Below are 21,204 nucleotides of genomic sequence, written 5' to 3' on the forward strand. Positions count from 1 at the left end.
CATCTTCATGCAAATGACAGTGTCCCCAGCCCTGCACCCCACTCCCCAAGGGAAGGCTGGGATGCAGCCTGCAGCGGGGTCCAGGGTGTTCCTGAAGCCTGACCCGGCAGAGAGATTGCTGAGTGGGTGGGCAGGACACCCCTCCGGCCCCATGCTTCTTTGGCTTTCCAATCTCACATTTCCTTTCCTTCCCATTTCTGCTGGCACTTTCTCCTTAGCCTCTCCCTTTCTCCATCTCTTTCCTTTCTCCACTCTCGCAAGCAAAGCAAACATTTAACTGCATTCGGTTTCTCTCTCCCCTCTGTCTCTCATCTCTTTTTCTAGTCCATTGAAAACAGAGGTGAAATATCAAATAGTCAATATTTTATTTGCAGTTTATAAGCCTTGGTGTAAGTGGATTTGGTCCTGTGGGAAGTACAAGGTACTTATTGGGAATAAATGTTGGGATATGGGGATATGGAATGTGAGAACTTCGGCTGTGCGCATCTTCCACCCGGGCAGAGGAAGCAGGAACCCACATGGCTTCCTTACAAGCAAATAATATGGTGCGGGTGAGTTACAAATCAGAAGAGCCGCACTTTGTTTCCAAAGCCCTCTGTGATCAGCGGGCATTTAGCGTCCCTCTGCCAGGCATTGGTCTTCATTTTTTAACATAGGGATTATGGTACTTGCCATTACTCCCTTGGTGGAATGTTTTAAGCAATAATGCGTACGTGAAGGCTGTGAAAAACAGGATTGTAATTGTTATTGTCATGAACAAAAATGTCTGAACAAAATATAGAAGCTTTGCATTTGCAGCATGTATAAAATGAGCCGATTGTATTGGATGGTCTCCAGTGAGCCTTTCAAGTATTAAATTCTATATGCCCCAGACAATTTTTGGCGTACCATAGGGGCTCAAACAATAATGGGTTGGACGGACAGATGGATGGATGCATGTCTAAATGTCAGTTGCCCATTGGCCTCCTGCGTCTGTGTCATGGCACTGACACTGTGCCCATGGCACATGGGCACTGCTGCCCTCCCGTGGCCAGCGGCAGTATTACGGTGCGGCAAGCCGCAGCCTGGGCCCCTCTCCCGGTTTCTCCCCAGCCCCTCACCTGGCTCCCTGAGCTGGCTCCTTTGGACTTGTCCTTGGCCTCGATCACTGACTGCCTGCCTTTCCTCCTCCTTCTCTTTCCACCCCGCTCCCTCTCTCCATCTGCCGCTGCAGCACTGCCAGTAACTCCAACCGCAGCACTCCGGCCTGCTCGCCCATCCTCCGGAAGCGGTCTCGCTCGCCAACCCCGCAGAACCAGGACGGAGACACCATGGTGGAGAAGGGCTCAGATCACTCCTCGGACAAGTCCCCGTCCACGCCGGAGCAGGGCGTGCAGCGCAGCTGCTCCTCCCAGTCCGGCCGGAGCGGCGGCAAAAATTCCAAGGTGAGCGGGACCCCATTGGAGGCGGTACCTCCTTGTCAGGGGCTGCAGGAGCGATATTGGGGTGGTGAGCTGGAGAACACCTGCAGGGTCCTCACGTGATTAACAGCCCTGATGGCCCAGAGACAGTCGTTATCCAGTGAGGTGAGGCGGGACAGGCAGGAGACACCCTAGTTCAGTGTCTTGCCCGCTAAGCATTCTTGGCGGGCTGGGCGAGGTAGGGAGGCTCATATTTTTTTTTAGCTTTGGAGGGGAGATGCTCTGGGAATCATTAGGGGGTCATCTGCTTATTCCTGCTACCGTTTTCAAATTTGGTCCCTGGAGCGGGGGGTAGAAGGGAACATTATTTGGGACAGCTATACTGCTAGGGAGAGTCCTCAGGGAACCTTGCAGAATGCTCTTTTTAACTTCCTCCCTGGCCGTCATTCCTGCCTTACCTTTGCACTAATCCACTTGCTACTCACCTGGCAGAGAGGAGGGTGGCAGGGCCTCTCCATCCTCCCAAGGATGTCAGCACTGCCGCCTGAGTACCGGGGCCCTTGGCCCATGGATAGGCCCAAAATAGGCCCGGGGGGTGGGGGCCCTGGGCTAGTTATGGTTCCCCAGAGATGTCCTCCCCCACCCTCGGTCCTCTGGGGAACAGGAGATGTCTTTGTCCAGGGGCTCCTTCAGGAAGCTTTTCTTCACCCTGGGACCCCCAGGGCCTGGGAAGGGGTAACTGGGGACCCCTGGGAGGCATGGGAGCTGGCTTCCCACTTGAATTTGTTTTTTGATTTCTTGTTCTTCCTCTTCTTCCCCACCATTTCCCAAATACCTTCTTTGCATGCATGGTCTTAGTCTCACAAGCGCCTCTCAAAAGTAAGCCATCTTTTGTCTCTGTCCTTTTATCTCCCCTCTAGTGTCGATCTGTCTGTAGTGCTCAGCACCCCCTCCCTTGGCCCTGCCAATTCTGGCCCTTATATCCTGCTTGGTCCCCTTCCCAGAAGGGCCGGCCCCACTGTCCCCCAGCAGGCTGGCTTAGAAGTCATTGAAGGCCCATTTTCACTGCACCTGATGTCGGAGTACAGACCCTCCCCCACTCCCCACCCTGCACCCATGTCTGCCTGCTCCCTGGACACTGCCTCTGGCTGGGAGTTTATTCCCTCCTTATATGGTGCGGTTGAGAAACAGAGTCCTGCTTGGCATTAGTTTCATTCCTTTGGGGCAGGAGACCCCATCTGGTCATATTGCAGGCCCCTCCCCTTTGGTGGTTGATTCTGGATTGCCCAGCAGTGGTGAGTGAGGATGGCAGGAGGGCTGTGCTGATTGAGGGGCAGGGGTTCAGGTCAGTGAGTTCCTTGGTGCAGCAGCCACGCCCTCAGGAGCTCTGCGTGCATGCTCTGTTCCTATCCACTCGAGAGCTGCTCAGCCTGGGCACCCCTTAGCGTTTCTACCCACTGCCCAGACTGGGGCTCATGGAGTGCTTAGGATCCTGAATCATGATCAGAGTGGGGAGCTCTTCTCCCAGAGGGTGGGGTGCCAATGCCTGGAGGTTGGCAAACATTGGCAGACCCTGGAAAGATGTGGTTGGTGCCAGAGTCTTTCCCGGGATCCCAGGAATTCTGAGGCCCTAGGAGAACATGCAGTGAGTGGAGGGTGAGCGCTAGGTGTTGGGGAACAGCAAGGCCCATGGGCCAAGGGGGTGGGATGCAGCCTGAAGAAGGGGAAGCCGAGGATGACTTAATAGCCCCAAGCCTCTCAGAGCTTTGGGGAGGAGGAGGGTGAACAGCTGGTTCCCTTTCCTGAGGGAAGGACAAGGGGCAACACGGCTAATCCTGTAGTCTGTGACCTTCAGACTAAATGCACATCTTGGCTCTGAGGATTTTAAATGGCCGTCGCCGGCAGTGGACAGGGGAGGAGGAACTTCACCTGGAGCGAGGAAGCCAGCAGGAGATTTCTGTGGGTTCCAGCAGCTTGGCAGGTGCAGGCATGTCTGACATCGGGGGATGGGGTTTTGAAATGCCCTGTGGCAGCCCCTCTTGAGTGTCTCCCACCTCTGGCTTGATGTGGGACTAGTGGGTGCTCGAGGCTCAGTTGGCAAGAGGAAGGATATGGCCTGACACGGGCATCGGGCTCCCCGCTCCCCGCTCCTGCACACTTTTCCATCCAGACTCTGTACACCCCAAGCCTGACTCTTGAGTGGCTGGGGATGTTCTGTAAGCTCCGAGGCAGGATGAATCATTTGAATGGGGTAGCCAGGACAGGCGTCAGGGACCAGGTAGAATTCTGAGTGGGATTTTGGAGAGGCTAAAAGGAGACATAATGAAGGGACTGAGAGCCAAGCAGGAATCAGGAGCCAATCTGGGCCTTTTCGTAGGAACTGAGGAGGGAGGGGCTGGGGTGAGTGCAGGTCTCCTTTCTCCTGGGAGATTGGGTGGATGTCACGCCCATCCCTGGCAGACACATTCTGAGTTTTCTGACATTGGTTCCCCACTTCCCCACCTCATTCTCCCACTGATCATTGCCATTGACACCTGCCCTGCCATCCTTTCAATGGAGTTAAAATAGGACGGGCTCGTGCGAGGAGGGACACCGTAGTATCCCAGGTGGAGCTGGGAGCCGCTGTATTGGTCTGGGACGTGCATGTGCGGGACACACAGACTTCAGAAGAGGAACACTAGAACCAGTAGGGGAATTAGGCTCTTTGAAGGCCAGGGCCTGGAGCAGATGGTGCAGCGAAAAGAGGAGGGTCTGGTAGCGGGATGGGGACATGCCCCTCCCCAGTGGAACTTCTTCTGGGGTTAATCACATGTATTCCCAGCAAGTCATTTCATAGCTGTTTTTACTGATACTGTTGTAGCTAGTCCACCTCACTCCCTGTCTCCTGGCTACCCCAGAGGACACCATGCCTTATATTTTTTGGGCAAGCTGGCCAGTGCCTCTGCTTCTCCCTGGGTCCCATGCACGGGATCTTTCTTTTCTTCTCTGGGCCTCAGTTTCCTCATTTGCTACTATGTAGGCATGGCACCAGGTGATCGCTAAGGCCCGACCCCTCTGGATCCATCACTGTGCAGCCCGGGGCGAGCCCTCCTAGGCGCAGCCCTGCCCCAGCACTTCCTTCCCGATGAGTTTGTGCTGCTGCCCAGCTTCCGCCCTGTAGTGACAGCCTGTGGCCACCAGAGGGAGCGAGGGGCCATTCTACCGCTCTCCCACCTGCCCTGAGGGCGGGCGCAGCAGGTGCGGCAAATCACGGCTGCTCCTGCCCAGCTGCACGCCTCCCGCCCTCCCGCCGCGGCGCGGGCATCGCCCTCGCGCCGTGGCACTGACCCTCCTTTGACTTTCCTTTTTTTTCAAACCTAATTTTTGTGATTTTCTTTCCAGTATGACAGACTTAACCTGATCAAAGTAAGAATTGTTTTTTATTTCTAACTCCTACTAAATGTAGAGCTCCCCTAGTCCCTGCCCGCCCCCCGCCACACCCCGCACCTTAATCTTCCAGACTCCCAGAGCCTTTGCAGTGCGAGATGTTTCTGGAAACCACCTCCCAGTAACCTGGGTCTGTTTCCAGGGGCCTTGCATTCTGATAAGTGCTTGCTTTTCAGACCTTCTAGGGAAAATGATAGAAATGAGCGTGTCCCCAACAGCTGTGTCTTTGTCCTGACTCCCTTCCTCCTCTTTGGCCAAATCCATTTATTATAAGCTGTCAGAGAAGCCTCCATCGCTGCTCCCTGGTTCTGTGCCTTCCTTCCCTCGGACCTGGTCCTCCAGGTAGGGGCTCTACAGCAAACTAAAGCCAGACGACGAGGGGCGCCCCTCCTCACCCTCAGAGGCCTGCAGCTCCTCTGACTTCCCTGCGCCTGTGGGTCTGGGTCCTTCCTGTCTGGCAGCACCTTTGGGACTCATTTGTGGGAATGCAGAACCACAGGCATTGGATGTGCCTCCAACAGGCTGGGCAGAGTTTGGGGACCCCTGCCCACAGTGGACAGGCTCGGGGGCTGCTTTGGACGTGGCTGGAGGGGAGACCCATTGTTCCTGTGGCCCCTCAGCAGCAGCATGTAAGAAGCCACCTGGAGATTGCTGGTTCAGGGCAGAGCCTCAGCACAGTCCTGCTCCTTAGTATCTTTCACGTTTCTTTTCAGTTCTTTAAACATTGTTCTTATCCACCCTTTACAAAAGAGCAAACATTAGATACAAGGGCATCACAGGGCAGGTTAGAGACAGGACTGGCTTCCCTGCCTGAGGCTGTGTGTGACCCTCATACTTTGTTCCACACAGATTTGGAAGGCACAGGCGCCGACGTGCCAGCCCATGCAAAGGGGCCATCTACTTCTATCTACCTGGGGCAGGAGGGAGCCCCGTGCAGGAGGAGTCACAGGCATCTGGGGTCCCCCTGTCAGCCCATGTTCCTATTGCCCCCTTTCCTGCTAGTGCCTTATACGAAGGTCACGGCATTGATACGAGGAGCTGGGAGCTTGGGAGATGGTTTCTCCGTTGTGAAGCAGATCTCATGACCTGGGTTGCAGTTGAGGAGACTGTGGGGCCGCCGGGGCGGGCCGCTCCCAGAGCGCATCTTCCCACTGCTGGGAGGTGTCTTTTGTAGTGAACATCCGCACAGCCTCCTGCCCTGTGGGCTCCGAATCAGGGCTTCTGTGTGAGGACTCGGGAAGTGAGCCATTGCTAGGCGCAGACCCCAGACGCAGCCTGCTTGCCCCATCTACCTCCTCCAGAAGTGGGTAGCCTTGGCTGCAATGCCTAGAGGCGAGTTTTCAGGTTGTGGACTCCCATGTGGCCACACCTTTCTCAGGAAAAAATAGTTTTTAATGTTTGGATTTGGGCCCTTTACCTGCTGAGACCTCTGAATTGGAGGTGGGGATGAAGCTATGATGGGAGGGTGTGGCCTTTGGAAGGACCGTGGTGACAGGCTTTGTTGGGAAGTGACCCTGGAGAGCACCTTGCAGAGAGGGACTTGCCATTGGCCTCTGGTCACATCCTGGCCATCGAGGGCATGTGTGAGGGCAAAGCTGCTGGGAAGCAGCCCCACCCACGCAAGGCCCCTCAGCCCCCTCCAGCTCCTCTGCGGACTGGTGTCACTGTGGGGGGTGAAGGTGGACCATCTTCACAGAGTTCTGGTGGAATGGGGGAGATAGATCACATGACCAGAGGTCATCACTGTGGGCACACACCCACCCTTGGGTACGTAGTCGCTTCCTCCCCTCTAGACACAGCAGACATTCGAGGACCATGGCTGCTCTTGTCTGCCCTTCTGGGTCAGGACGCTTTAACACCACGTGGAGGGGATCCAGACCTCTGGGTAGAGCTAAGGTATTCCACCCAGTGACCCCTAAAACTGCAAATAATCTGAGCTCTACCAAGAGATGGAGCTTAGGCATGTGTGTGTGCATGCACGTGTGTGTGTGTATGTGTGTGTGAATGTGTGTCTGTGTATATGTGTGTCTCTGTGTATATGTGTACGTCTCTGTGCGTGCCTGTGTGTATATGTGTGTATGTGTGTATATGTGTGGTGTGTGTGCAAGTGCACATGTATATGTGCATGTCTGCATGTGTGTGTGGTGTGTGTGTGTTTGTGTATATGTGTGTACGTGTATTTGTGCGTGTGTGTGGGGTGTATGTGTGCATGCGTGTCTGTGTGAATGTGTGTACGTGCGTGTGTGTGTGTGCATGTGTGTATAGTGTGTATGTGTGCATGTGTGTGTGAATATGTGTGGTGTGTACATGTGCATGTGTGTATGTGTGTTTGTGTGTGTACGTGTGTGTATTTGTGCGTGTGTGTGTGTATGCGTATGAGTATGTATGTGTATATGTGCACACGAGCTTTCCTATCTGCGTGTCCATCTGTCTTTCAAGTGGGATGTACATGAAGGACTACTGGCCGAAGAGCTTGAAGATAGACAAGGCATGATCTTAGCTAGCCCTCCTGTTCCCCTGAGAGACATTCAGGTCCCCTTTCTCCTGGGTCTGGGAATGGAGAACACCTAAGTTCTGGAGCTGGGGTGGGATCTATTTTGCTTGTTCGGAATTATGGCACCACTGGGTTGGAATGGACCCTTCAACCTCCTGCCCCATGCAGAACCCCCAAGCACTCCCCGACCATCACAGTTTAGGTACAGCCCATTTTTTGGCACAGGAGGGATTTGCTCACCCGCCTGCTGAGAGTGCAGTTGGAGGGAGTTTTAGGTAGTCCCCTGTCTACCTCGAAAGTGTCCCACCCTGCCTTTTACAGGGAGCTGTCTTAGAGCAGAAGGCTGGGTTGGCCGCCATCACATTTTGCTTCTGGTCAGGGCCCATTTGGGGACTGGGTCTCGAATGCCCACGTGCGCCCCTCACCCCATCAGAACCTTGCGATGGGGCTCCAGCTCCCTTCTGGTTGAGCTCTAGCTGGTGCTGCCGCTGCCTGCCACCCCGCCCGCGGTGGGCTTCCAGCATGGACTGCTCCCGGGCCTCCTTTCTGGAACTGCCTTGAGAAAGGAGGACCCTTCCTGAGCAACCACATGGGAAGCATTCAGCTGCATTTGGACCCCTCCTCCCTGCCCAGCCTCCGCTGTCTGTGTACCCTTCCCCCGGCCCTTCCCCCCATCTGTTCCCTGACTAATTCTACCTTCTCTTTCATTTTCTCTTTTCAGAAAAGCCAGAGCTGGTATAATGTAAGTATTCCTGTTTCCCTTCTTGTTGGGTACCTGAGGGGGTTGGAGGTTGGGGGGAAGGGGCATGGGGTGCAATTGGGGGAGGGGGAATGGAGGTTGGGGGGAAGGGGTGTGGGGTGCGACTGGGGGAGGGGGTTGGAGGTTGGGGGAAGGAGTGTGAGGTGCGATTGAGGGAGGGGGTTGGAGGTTAGGGGGAAGGAGTGTGAGGTGTGATTGAGGGAGGGGGTTGGAGGTTAGGGGGAAGGAGTGTGAGGTGCGATTGAGGGAGGGGGTTGGAGGTTAGGGGGAAGGAGTGTGAGGTGCGATTGAGGGAGGGGGTTGGAGGTTAGGGGGAAGGAGTGTGAGGTGCGATTGAGGGAGGGGGTTGGAGGTTAGGGGGAAGGAGTGTGAGGTGCGATTGAGGGAGGGGGTTGGAGGTTAGGGGGAAGGAGTGTGAGGTGTGATTGAGGGAGGGGGTTGGAGGTTGAGGGGGAAGCAGTGTGAGGTGCGATTGGGCTTTCCTGTGGGCTTCTTTCCTTAGCAGGCCCTTTACTCCTAAACCAGCTGCAGCGGTTATTCTCTGCAGCAGGACAAGGCAGCCTTGAAGAGGGAGGATTGCATTCAGGGGACCGAGGAGGCGTGGTCAGCTGTATCCACTGCCTCACCGAGGCTCTTAGATAAGGGTCTATCAACCCTAAAGGAGGAGACCCATCAGGGAGGGAGTGGCCATTCCAGAGCCTGACAGAATTCTGGTGCTGGGGCAGCCTGGGGGTCTGAACTTCGTTTTCTTCCCTTAACATTTCGGGGCAAATCCAGCCGGAAAACTTTCCCCCATTGATAGAAGAGTCAACCCATGTGATGGGCTTTGACCCCTGTCCCAAGGACCCCTTCAACAGCTGCAAAGCATGCCCTTCCTACAAGGCCTCCTGGTGCTTGGGGCTGTGGTGAAGGCGTGGCGTGGGGCCACTGTCTAGGTCATCCTGGGGGTGCCCTGTGCAGCTGCTGCATACCTAGAAACTGCTGTGGGGTAAGCAGGCCTGGCGGAGGCCACAGCCTCTCAGTCACACAAACTGGGTGGTGGGATTTGGACGTTTTCCCCTGCAGAGCAGCTGTCTGAGCTCTCAGCTGGTCCCCGCCGTGTGTTCTGCCCTTTGGGGACTTCACAGTGGAGGGGCTGACCTCAGATGACCCTCTGAGCCTGCCCTCCTCACACCTAACTCTGATGAATCCTGGAAAAGCTGTCTTTGCCCCCTCCCTGGACACACCAGGTTCTGCTCCAGCAGGAGACGTGGGCATGGAGTAGCTGTGGCTGTGAAGGACAGAGTTGAGGAGGGCACTCTGGCCAGGGGATGGGCTGGAGGGGAGAGGCGTGGGTTTAATGTAGGGACAGGGTTGCAGATCAATTGTGTGGGCTGGTGTGTGTTTTCCTACTTGGTGCTGGACGTTTCTTCAAAGTCAGGCATGTGCTCACGAGCCCTGCAGCTGCCAACATCCTGCTGCCCAGTGACCAGCCCGTCCTGGGTGCTGTTGATCTGCAAGCCTTGGCCACCACCTGCCCAGCACCACAAACAAGGCAGAATTTGGTGGGCTGTGCTGAGTTGTGGAGAGGAGTTATGGGCTGAGGTATCTTGGGGTGGCAGAGAAGCCAGACTCTACTTCTATCTCTGAGTCAGCCCCTTACCTTCTAGGAGGTTTCCTGGTCTGTGGCCTCAGAGGAGGGGAGGGGCGTGAGTGCTGAGCTTCCTGGGAGCGACCTGCAGCCCAGCTGTCATGGGGACCCCAGCATCCTTCACTCAACTCCCCCGGCACCTTTTTGAGCAGCATCGCACAAATTCAGGCCCCCATAGGGGAACAGGATCCACGTGGCGCAGGCCTGTTAGACAGTTCAGACATCCCTGTTTGGACAGGCCAGCCCCTGTCCTTGTTGCTAATCTCTTTCTTCTTCTCATCTGTCATTGCTCTTTTTATTGCTGTTTAGCTCAGCCTTTTGTTTCGTCTCAGCCTATGCTTCCTTGGATTCTTCTCAGCCCTTTGCTCTCTGACTCCACCCCTTTCCTTTCCTTTAATCTCCCACCATTTGCTTGTTTCTCTGATTTCCACTCTCCCGGGTAGGTTTTCCTCTCTGTCTGATTCCCACAGGCTTTACTTTCTCCCCTTCTCTCCGCCATCCTTTCCCCCTGATTCCTTCTCCCTTAGCCTCCGCCTGAGTACTCTGTGTAGCAATGGGGTAGAAGCAGAAGCTGTCTCCTGGCTGGAGGATGGGGTGGGCCAGAAGTCAGGGGTTCAGATGACACATACGAGAGCCAGCGGAGGAGCTGGGCATGACGGAGCCTTGCTTTCTGATAGTTCCACCTGCGCCAGGGATGTGCAGAAGCGGTTGGACCTCAGCGATTCTTTAAATCATCCCTTGGGATGTTCTCTTTCCCGGCCTTGTCCTTCCTCTTCCTTTACTAATTCTCACTTGTCTCCTTTCACCCTCCACCCTCTCATCCCAAGTGCATTACAGAAACATCCCTGACTCTCCACTTAGCTCAGATCATTCATTCTCAGAGGCCAAGCGCCCAAGGAGCTCTTTGCTGAGGAGTGTGTGGGGCTGTCCTCTCCTGGATTCATGCGGCCCCCCTGGGAGTCCGCCCTCAGGTAACAGGGCACCCCTGCTCCTTCAGTGTGCGGTGCTCATGTCCGTGCTCTCACGTGCAGATGCCTCCTTAGGAGCTGCAGCTGAACAAGCTCCTCTCCCAGCACCCCTCCACAGCTGTCATCTGCGCCTCTTCAGGAGCCCCTTGCCCTGCCTCTGCTGCGTTGACTTGGTTTCCTGTGTTCCTTTAGGGAGCTCCGTCTTCCTGCCCTGCCTCTGCTGGGCTGCTTGGAATCTGCCCTTCAGGCAGGATCCCTCTCCCCTTCTCAGCTTTGCTGACTGGCCCTCTATAACCTCTCTCTGGATCCTAGGGTCAGCGCTCCAGCCATTCTGGTATCTGAGGCTCATTCATTTCACCGGAAGTCCTTCAGAGAGGTAAAGGCATTGTAAGCCCAGCCCTGGGGATGCTTAGGAAACCCCTGGCTGGAGTCAGAGCAGTGAGGGCCAGTGCCCTGCAGAATCGCTGATAGTGGCAAGAGCATTCAGGCCCGCCGGAGCGCCCGGGTCTGGCAGGAAAGGAAGCCCAGCCACCACCCAGCCCATGCCCCAGCCTCCCCCTTCACCTGCTGCCTCTCTGCACAAGACAAAAGCATTTCCTTTTACATGGCTAGCCAGAGAGGAGCCATTGCCATGATGACAAACATGCTTGGTCTAAAGAGTGAGTCATGCGGAGGCAAATGGCTGGACCCCAGGGACATGGGGAGAGGCCGTGGCAGGAGAGTGTCAGGTGCAGAGTGGGGTTTGAAGGCTGTGCCATCTACAGGTACCCTGAGTCCTCCCAGGCCTGATTATATGTACTCCTCCTTATCCCCAGTGCTCCAGTCTACCACCCCAGTCTTATTCATCAGGGCCCTCCAATCAAGGGAGCTGTCCCAGTAGACATGAGATGGAGGGAAAAGCAGAAATAGGATTTTACCTTCAGCAGGGAGCCAAGGGCAGAGTTGAGGGGCAACCTGGCTAGGGCTGTTGGGGCAGGAGGGGTGAAATTTACTCCCTCTCAGCCCCCAGCAGGGCATAAGTTCCCAGGGGCTTCTTTCCTTGGCCTCCTGGTGCATTCCTTTGGGCAGTCTTCTCTATGGCAGCCCAGGAAGGAGCATTTCTGAGATCAGAGCACAAGAGCCCAAACCCTGGCAGCTGCCTGCGACTTAGCACCCTGCTTGCCTGAAGCACCTGCAGTTAGGGCTGCAGCTTTGTGGAGGAGAGGGAGGGATAGTGCCAAGCCTGGGGAGCGGCTGGCATAAGCGAGAGGGCAAAAAAACAAAGGTTTGTAGGAATGGAATTCAGGGTGTTGGGAGTGGGCAGTGGAGAGGGTAGGAGACCTGTCTGGCACCTGGCCTTGCCCCAGGACTGACGATGCTCCTCCACCTCTGTCTGTATCCCCTCTGTATTTACTCCCAACTTGAAGGGTCTTCCTGGCTCCCATCCTGAGTTTTTCCGATGAGCCCCCAGCCCAGCCCTACCCCTTCTCTACCCTTCTGCATAGCCCCCATGTCTGCCTCAGTCTCCTTTTCCCTCCTTTGCTCAGTTACCTCCTCGTCTCCAGTCCCACATCTGGCTTCTGCCTATCCAGATTTGGCTGCAAGGTCAGAGTTTCCTGGGTGGATCTTAACTGGTTTCTTCCTAGGTGAGATCAATGCTCCACTGAAATCCATCTGTTTTCTCCTGGGCTCCTCCACCCCCTCCTTCTCGCCGTCCCTGGGAAGAGGGTACCACTTGGTCCCGGCTCCTGATGTTTGCCGTAGAGTTAATGTTTAGCCCAGGGTCAATTCCTTCTCTGCTGACTCTCACCCAGCCCTGCCCAGCCCTTGGTGTGGGTGTGGGGGAGACAAAGGCTTCTGCTAGGGGGCTCATCTCCCAGGGCTTTATCTCACAGGGCGTTTCCTGTCTCTATCTCACCCCTTATAGCCCAGGCAGCCACTTGGCCTGTAGCAATACTCAGATGTTTTCGGGTAGTTACTGTAAGGATCCAGAGTCTCTTGGAGCTACCTACAGCTTACATACTGGGGTCTGGTGTCACCCCCAGGGAGGCATTCTGGTCACCTTGGAAAATGGACTTGCTACGTTTGCCTGCCACACTGCTCAGGATAGGGCTGACATGCAGGGCGAAGAGAAGCTCGCACACGTGCTGGAGAGAGTGTTGGCAGCGACCAGGCACTGACACGCCAAACATATGGAATCAGGGATCTTTGTGTGTACGTGTAAGATGCAGTGTCAACAGGCGTCCTTTGAGAGGTAGATAAGGAATGCATTCACTTGGTAAATACTTTCTTAGCACCTGATACAGTATCCCTTATCCAAAATTTTTGGGATCAGATGTGTTTTGGATTTGTGATTTTTTTTTATTTTGGAATATTTACATATATATATACACATACACACACACACACATATATATATATTAAAAAAAGAGATATCTTGGATCCCAAGTCTAAACACCAGATTTATTTCCTATATCACTTATACATATAGCCTGAGGATAATTTTGTATAATATTTTAAATAATTTTATGCACCAAGAAAAGTGCTGACTGTGTTTTGGCCGGGATGTGTCACCTGAGCAGCCTGTCATGTAAGGTCAGCTGTGGAGCCTTCTGCTTGCAGCATCATGTTGGGGCTCAAGAGGTTTCACATTTTCAGATTAGGGATGCTCAGCCTGTATTTGCAACACATCATGGCAAGTGCAGGAGAAGATATGAACCTGTTTGAGGCATAGATCCTCCCTGGAGAAGGCGTCCTTCTGGTAGAGTGAGACATGCTACACCACGAATGGAGAGCCGCGTCTGCATCCATGGGGTGTCCATCTAGAGAGGATTGTAGGAGTTTGTTAGGGGAGCGTTTGCGGGAGGAGTCAGACTCTTCTACTTTCTCCAACACTGTTTACCTGGGAGAATCCAGGTTCCTCTGAATTAGCATCTTTGGAATCTACTTTTTTTTTCTTTTGAGAGTCTCAATCTGCCGCCCAGACTGGGGTGCAGTGGTGCAATCTCGGCTCACTGCAACCTCCACCTCCAAGGTTCAAGCGATTATATGCCTCAGCCTCCTGAGTAGCTGGAATTACAGTCACCTGCCACCATATATGGCTAATTTATATATTACATATATATTTGTAGTGGAGACGGGGTTTCACCATGTTGGCCACGCTGGTCTCACACTCCTGACCTCAAGTGATTGGCCCTCGTTGGCCTCCCAAAGTGCTGGGATTACAGGCATGAGCCACCGTGCCCAGCCTGGAATCTATACTTTTAAATGTGTTCACTGGGCCATTTTTAAGTAAAGTTTGGGGGCTGCTGTATTAAATTACCAAGACTCCTAAGACAAAAGCACCATTCCTCATCCTGTGCAGGCCAAGACCCTCCTGGCAAGGTGGTCGAGCTGGGAAGGGTGAGGGGGCGGCCCCATTTGTTTCAAGGGTCTGACTTTTCCTGGGAATCCACATCTTCCCAGCCCCACTGCTGTCTCATCCCTGTTCCTAGCTTCTTGGTCTGCGGCCTTTCTTGCCCCGTTGGCCTGGCTTTCATTTCCCTGGATTTTGCTGCTTTGAGGACCAAAATCTGTGCTTTTAGTATTGCTACTTTGCCCTTAAGATCTGACAGTGTTTTTGGGCTTGATCCCCCTCTTGCTAATGCTGGAGGTTGTACAGGGTCCATGGGAAGGAAGAGGGTGCCTCAGACAGATCCCAAAGCTGTTGATCTCAGCTTCTCCGCCACCAGCATGTCTGAAACTGGGTCAGCAAAATCCCCAGGCTGCTACTGCTGCTATGGGGAAGTTAGTGGATGGATGGGTTGGTGAGGTGTGAGAGTGTCTCCAGGAAGTCCCTGGCGACTTGAGTCTCACATTTCAGATTTCATCCTAACAGCGGTGCCCTGCTGCCTCCTCTCCCTACTCCACGCCTCCATGTGGAGCCCTGGCCAGCAACTTTCCATTCTAGGAAACATCTGCTGGGGAGGCCAGGCTCAGCTGGGGGTTACTGGAGGACGTTGGCCGGGACCATCACCCAGATCCTGTAACTTGAAGCATGTATAGGGCCCTGCTCTGCCCGCCCACCCGCTCTGCCTCCCTCCTTCCCTCCCTCTCTGCCACGGGTGACTCTAACAAAGAAGTTGTTTGCTGGTCAGGCGAGCAGAGCAGGGGCTGAGGAAGGGAGTGTGTGTTGGGCTGGAGGTGAGAGCAGGCCCTGTTGCTGCAGCCAGTGGTGGCTGCTCTGCCTGGGTGAGGGCTGTGAGTCATAGCCCAGTGCCCGCCCAGGGTAGAGGTTGATTAAACGTGCCACTCTATGAGACAGACCAGGACTGGGGAGCTGCGCATTTGGTTCCTTTACTGGAGTTTCAGACCAACTATGAGTCACGCTGCTGCATGTGAGTGATTGGCGGGGCTAGACCCTGGACCCGGCTGTGGATCATCGCTGTCCTGCAGAGTCTGCTTGTCTACCCAGGGGCCTGCCTCCCAGACCTCCAGCTGGCCCTGGGCACCTGCTGTGCCATCTGCATCCTCTGGACCCTTGGGTGACTGTCTGCACTGACCAGGGGGAGGTGCATGACCATACCACCTCTGGGTTACTCTCCGCCCGTGGACCAGCCAAGAAGGACAAAGCAGAGCCCGCCATGGGAGACTGGCCAGCCAGCTTGCCCTGAGAACCGCACCGACCACCTCCTCTCACTTGTGAGGCTTCACGCTGGGCACGTAGCTCTAGGAGCAGAAAGGACACCTGTCAGAGTCACACAGGCCCTCTGCCAAGAAACCAGAGGCCACCCATCCACAGTCAAGCCAGGGGAGACCAACGGTTTTCATTGTGTGGGGACAGTCGGGAGTCAGTGCTGAGGGAGCCAGGCGTCGTTGGGAGGGGCAGCCGTGCTGGGCAATGGAATCGCTGACGGAGTCGGGGATCCTCTGGAGTCTCCTGCTGGAGCAGGAGAGCCAGCTGCTGCAGTGGTACCTGAAGCAGCTTGGCCATGCACCTGCTGCCGCCGAACACCATTGCTGGCACGGATCTGAGGAAATCCCAGCCGTGAGTGTGTGACCCAGTTTCTCTGAGTCTCTGTGGTAGTTCTGCACCCTTGTCATGCCACTTGGCTCTCCTACCCGAAGGCCCCAGATTTGACAATCTTGGAACCAAAATTATTTGACCATTTTAAATTGAACTAGGTGAGCCAGGTCCCACCTTTGGGGTTGCAGGAGGGAGAGGGCTGGGGTCTCCAGCTTCGAGAGGCTGCGTGGTGGCAGGCCCAGCATGCCCACCTGGTGTGCCTGCCATCCACACAACAGCCCTGTGGAATAGGCATGTGTTGGTCGGATAAAGGAGTCTCCAGACTGATTGACTTAGCAGGCCAGGGCTGGATTCACCCTCCCCTCTCCCTGCTGCTGCTACAGCTTTGTTTTAAGGAAAGTAGGGGCCCCCTGAATTTGCCTGCGGGTTGGAGACTGTGGTCAAATGCCCTGTACCTCCACTTCTGTGGATACCTCAGCTGTCACTGGATATACGAGAATCAAGGGGGAGAAGGCACTAGGACAGAAAATTAGAAATAGGAAGACTTGGGGCTTCAGGGGGTTGGAGGTCTGACATCCAGTTTCACCTGAAGTGTGTTCGGGGTCTCCTGGTCGGCTGCTCCTCAGGCTGACACTGGAACTTTGTAAATACGAAGACCCAGTAGAGGGCTTGGAAGACTAGTGGGGGCCCCAAAGCAGGTGAACATCTCATTCTCGAGGGAGTGCGCTCTTTTGGGGAAGCCGTTCTGCTTCCTCTTGGCAGGGGGACCAGGAGCAGGTACCCTCCAGAGGCAGCACAGAGCGGGGTCTCAGACAGCACTGAGTCAGACTGCCTCGCTCGTATTCCACTCCCAAGTTGCTTAACTTTACTGTTTCTCAATTTCCTCAAGTGCAAAATGGGAGAATAAAAATAATCTGGGGTTTGATGCAATGACCCACGCACAGGGCTTATGGCTGTGCTTGGCACGTGATAATAACTCCATGTGAGCTGCACAGCAGCTCGAGAAGGTCAGTTAGGCGTAATGAGAACTCACTGGCGATCAGGTGGTCATGCTGGGGTTTTCAGTGTGTGAACTCTGTTCTAAGAGGCAAGGGGGCCATCTAGATTCCATATCTCAGTACCAGTTTGAAACTAATCCATGGGCCAGAGGAATGTTGTTTTCTAAGGTTTTGTTTTGTTTTGTAGCCACAGGCTACACCCTAGGCTGAGGGTCAGCAGCGCTCTCTCTGAGTAGGTGGTCAGCGCATCACAGGTGGAGTGTGGGTGTCTCCCTGTGACTGTGCGTGGCTTGTCCCAGGTTGTGCACTTGCTTTCATCTGTCATCTCTGGTGCCTCCTCTATGGGCACATATTTTCTTTCTAGTTTCTTTTTTATTCTTTATTTTTTAAATGTAAGATTGTAAGCCCTCGGGTCGGGTGCGGTGGCTCACTCCTGTAATCCCAGCACTTTGGGAGGCTGAGGTGGGTGGATCACTTGAGGTCAGGAGTTTGAGACCAGCCTGGCCAATATGTTGAAACCCTGTCTCTAGTAAAAATACAAAAATTAGCCAGACGAGGTGGCGCATACCTGTAGTCGCAGCTACTTAGGAGACTGAGGCAGGAGAATGGCTTGAACCCAGGAGGCAGAGGTTGCAGTGAGCCAAGATCATACCACTGCACTCCAGCCTGGGTGACAGAGCGAGACTGTCTAAACAAACCAATAAACAAACAAACAAGATTGTAAGCCCTCAAAGGGCAGGATTTCTGTGTATTCAGCTGGCTCATGGGATTTCCAAGGAGGATTTGCTAAGGCAGTTTCTAGGCATGAGCCTCTTCGAGGCAGCCGTGTTGCTGGGAGGGAGGTGAGCACAGGACCGGGGGTCATGAGATCTGACACTGACCAGCTGAGGAGCTGGGGCAGGGGGCTTCTCTCTGGCCCTGGTCTCTTCCTCAATGCTGTAAGGACTGGATTAGATGATGTAAGGATGGAGAGGGGAATTGGATGCCTCTCCTGTGCCAGTTGTGTTTTTAGTTCTCTACCTGTGTGCTTATTGCAGTACTGGTTTTATGTTTTATGTGATTTCTTAGAAAATCGTGTCTTTTCCACACAGCCAAGTGCTCACTCTGATAGTCATGACAGCACCTTCTTCTGAGAGGTGCTCTGGACAACATCATGGGGGGCTGGGCAGCCTTCTTGGGTCCCTGCTTCACTGTCAAGGTGGTGTTGGCAGAAGGCAGAACAGCAGTAGCTGGCATGGTGGATCCCAGGAAGCACCCTGGAGGTGTCCCTCCTTCCTTTCTCTTATCGGGATATAATGAGAGCCCCTCCTTGCTGTGTCTGGCATTTTCTCATTAGTGGAGGCCCTGGCTGCAAAGTGTTTCCCAGCACCAGATTCTCCCCACTGTGTTTCTCCACGCCGAGCCCCGTTCCTCAGCCTGGCCTCTAGGGTCTGTAGGAGGGCAGAGCCTCATCTTTGCTTTTTAAACACACAAGCAAGTGCTCCTCCTCTTGCCCTTCCTTGCTAACCCCACAGAACCGGGGTGCATGTGCTAACCTTGGCCATTGTCACGCAGGTGTTAAGCCCCACCTACAAGCAGAGAAATGAAGACTTCAGAAAGCTCTTTAAGCAGCTTCCAGACACGGAGCGCCTCATTGTTGGTGAGTTGGGTGACCTGGGAGGGGATGGGGAGGAAGTCTGGGGAGCCCCCGGCGTAGCACTCAGGGTGCTTCTGTCTAGAGCCCTCAAGCCAACCCAAGTAAGCAAGGGAACAGGGAGAGAGGCTGTCCAGAGCCCTGGACCCAGCTGTCAGGGCTCGAGGCTGAGTACCAGGCTTGTGGCAGCCTCAAGAGCCCAACCTGGAGTGAGTCACTGGCACTTTTATCTCTGCAGATGGCCCGGTGGCAGAAGGGGTTAGCATAGTTGTGGATGGGGGAGGGAAGTTAGTTGAATTTTGTTGATCTTTCCCACCTCTAGCTTCCTTGGCCCACTTTGCCATCACATTTATTTATCTGCCTCTAGGCAGTTGCACGTCACGCCACCTTTATGCTCCTCGTCATGAGATGGTAGGGACTTCCTTGGCTGCTAGTTCAAGTGCCTGGCACCCCTTGTCCGTGGTGGGCGTTGGGCTCCCCCAGTGTTCGTGGGAGGGATGACATGCCTACTCTGCAGTGGTTTGCTGAAAATGCTTCCTGCCTCTGAGCTCCCCTATCTCCGCTCCTACCGCAGATTACTCATGTGCACTCCAAAGAGACATTCTCCTTCAGGGCCGACTCTACCTCTCTGAAAATTGGATCTGCTTCTACAGCAACATCTTCCGCTGGGAAACTCTGGTAAAGACCTGGGGCATGCTCCCCTGAGCCGTCTCCTTGGCTGTGGCTAAGCAAGCTGCCCTCGCTTTCTTCCTTTTGCTGACTTCATGCTCTTCCCAAGCCTTTGCGTAATTAACAAAATCATGCCTGAGTCTTGAAAGATACTCAATTCTAAGTCCCAATAATAAGGTCTCCTCTGCCATGTTTTCCCCTTCCTCTCTCCCCTTTGGGTGTGGAAGAGAGGACTGGGAGCATTTGCTTTTGTCAAATGCAGGCAAATATTTGGCATGAGTGACTGCAGGAGGAGGTATAGTCAAGTAGAAAGGGCTTTGGCCTTGGGACTCTGAAGAACCGGCTTGCACAATTTCTCGGTTCTGCAACCAATTAGCAGCGTGATTTTAGGCTAGTCCTTTCTTTGCCTCTGTTTCCTCATCCCATACACTAAGGAAGAGAAAGATTAACTAGATATTTGTTTGTTTGTTTGTTTGTTTTAGACACAGTTTCACTCTTGTTGCCCAGGCTGGAGTGCAATGGCGGGATCTTGGCTCCCCGCAACCTCTATCCCCCAGCCCCTGAGTTCAAGCAATTCTCCTGCCTCAGCCTCCTGAGTAGGTGGGATTACAGGCATGTGCCACTACACCCAGCTAATTTTGTATTTTTTAAGTAGAGACGGGGTTTCTCCATGTTGATCAGGCTGGTCTTGAGCTCCTGACCTCAGGTGATCCACCCGCCTCAGCCTCCCAAAGTGCTGGGTGTACAGACATGAGCCACCATGCGTGACCTAACTAGATGATTTTTTATGGTCACATCCTGCACCAGTATTCTGTGTTTCTGTAAGTGGCAAATAATGGCAGGACCTCTGCACATTTAGCAGACTATGGAGAAATTAGAAAGCTCCTTGCCCAAGAATCAAGATACTCATGGCTGTAGACAAGGCTCAGTCCCCACTTTGCTGTCTGCCCACTGTGAAATAAAGGGGTAAACCAGATGATCACCAATGTGGCCTGTTTCAGGGTTATAAATATGTGATCTGACTGTCCCTGTCTACACTGGCGCCCCCTGAACACCGTTTACCTGACTTACTAATGCCCCCCTTTGCTTGTTACCCATTCTCTGTCCTCTTGGATGCCAGCTGACAGTCCGTTTGAAAGACATCTGTTCCATGACTAAAGAAAAAACAGCTCGCCTCATTCCCAATGCCATCCAAGTTTGCACTGATTCAGAAAAGGTAAGTGGAGTCTTACTCTGGCCTTTCTAATCCTCCCTTATACCCCCTACTCTTGTATTTCTGCCCTTTCTTGAATTGCATGAATATGGAGGCCAATAGGATTGGGATGAGAGGTGGTGGTGCTAAGGGTGGTGCAGATTCCAGGAACCACCTCCTGGATGGAGAGGCTGGGGGAGGCTGACCAGGGGGAGGATGGAGTGGCCAGACATTGGACCTGGAGTCAGAATACCTGAATTTGAGTCCCTCGACTGTTAGCGTGTTGTGTAGTATGTTTGAGCCTAAGTTTTTTCACCTGCAAAATGGAGCCAGCAATACCTATTTAACACAGTCTTGAAATAATATCACATATCCGAAAACACTAAATTGTGAAGCAGTATGCAAATGTTCAGTAGTCGTCATTGTGTATGAGCTTAGCTGATTGTCTCTGGAGAGGATGGGGCATCAGGTAGAAAATGGATTGTCCTTATCAGTATGGGGAGAATATGTCAGCTAAAATTCAGGACAGAGCAAACTTTTCACTAGAGCCTGAAGATGAAGAGGTCCAAGGCTAGGGGTAGACTGGGTTTCTGCTGAAGGCCGAGTTTACAGTTTGGACTCAGGCAGTTTGGTGGCAAGAGCCAGGAGACTTTGGGGTCAGATAGTGTTTGGTTTCACCTATATTTGTTTGTTTGGTTTTTAAAGTAGATTTATTAAAAAACAATTGAAGGCCTGAGTGTTGAGAAGCAAATGGGCCCTCTGGGGGTCCTGTCCTGCAGCAGGCCTGACTTTCAGATGACGGTGCTTATAAGGCAGATCAGGGCCTTCCTGGGCTGCCCTAGTTCTTTCCATTTCAGACGCTAGGTTTGGATCCTGGGGCAGCTGCTCAACTCTACCCAACTCTACCATGGCTACCTGGGCTTGGAGAATATGTGAACATTAGCTACTTTTACAGTCAAATAGGGATCTTGTAGAAGAAACAAGTAGGCAGACCTATCAAAGTCTCTCATTCTGACCCAGCAAGCAGGTGAAGTGACTGTTGGTCCTAGT

At 53.7% G+C, this 21,204-nt stretch overlaps 1 protein-coding gene across 48 annotated transcripts in view; it reads left to right on the plus strand.

The window, feature by feature from the left end:
* GRAMD1B (GRAM domain containing 1B) overlaps positions 1 to 21,204 on the plus strand; it is a 273,617-nt gene that overhangs the window by 221,285 nt on the left and 31,128 nt on the right. For 19 of the 48 annotated variants that reach the window (XM_074015487.1, XM_074015492.1, XM_045370863.2 and 16 more), the window contains 5 exons: positions 1,214 to 1,424; positions 8,042 to 8,062; positions 18,215 to 18,299; positions 18,868 to 18,971; positions 20,083 to 20,178. In XM_074015487.1, coding sequence (XP_073871588.1) covers positions 1,214 to 1,424; positions 8,042 to 8,062; positions 18,215 to 18,299; positions 18,868 to 18,971; positions 20,083 to 20,178 — 517 coding nt within the window. Of the gene's footprint in view, positions 1 to 1,213; positions 1,425 to 2,258; positions 2,280 to 4,781; positions 4,806 to 8,041; positions 8,063 to 14,958; positions 15,684 to 18,214; positions 18,300 to 18,867; positions 18,972 to 20,082; positions 20,179 to 21,204 lie in introns of those variants that run through there. The other 29 variants (XM_065529130.1, XM_065529138.1, XM_065529139.1 and 26 more) reach the window with 4 other exon arrangements.

This window comes from Macaca fascicularis, chromosome 14 (assembly GCF_037993035.2).
Source record: "Macaca fascicularis isolate 582-1 chromosome 14, T2T-MFA8v1.1".
Taxonomy (NCBI): Eukaryota; Metazoa; Chordata; class Mammalia; order Primates; family Cercopithecidae; genus Macaca; species Macaca fascicularis.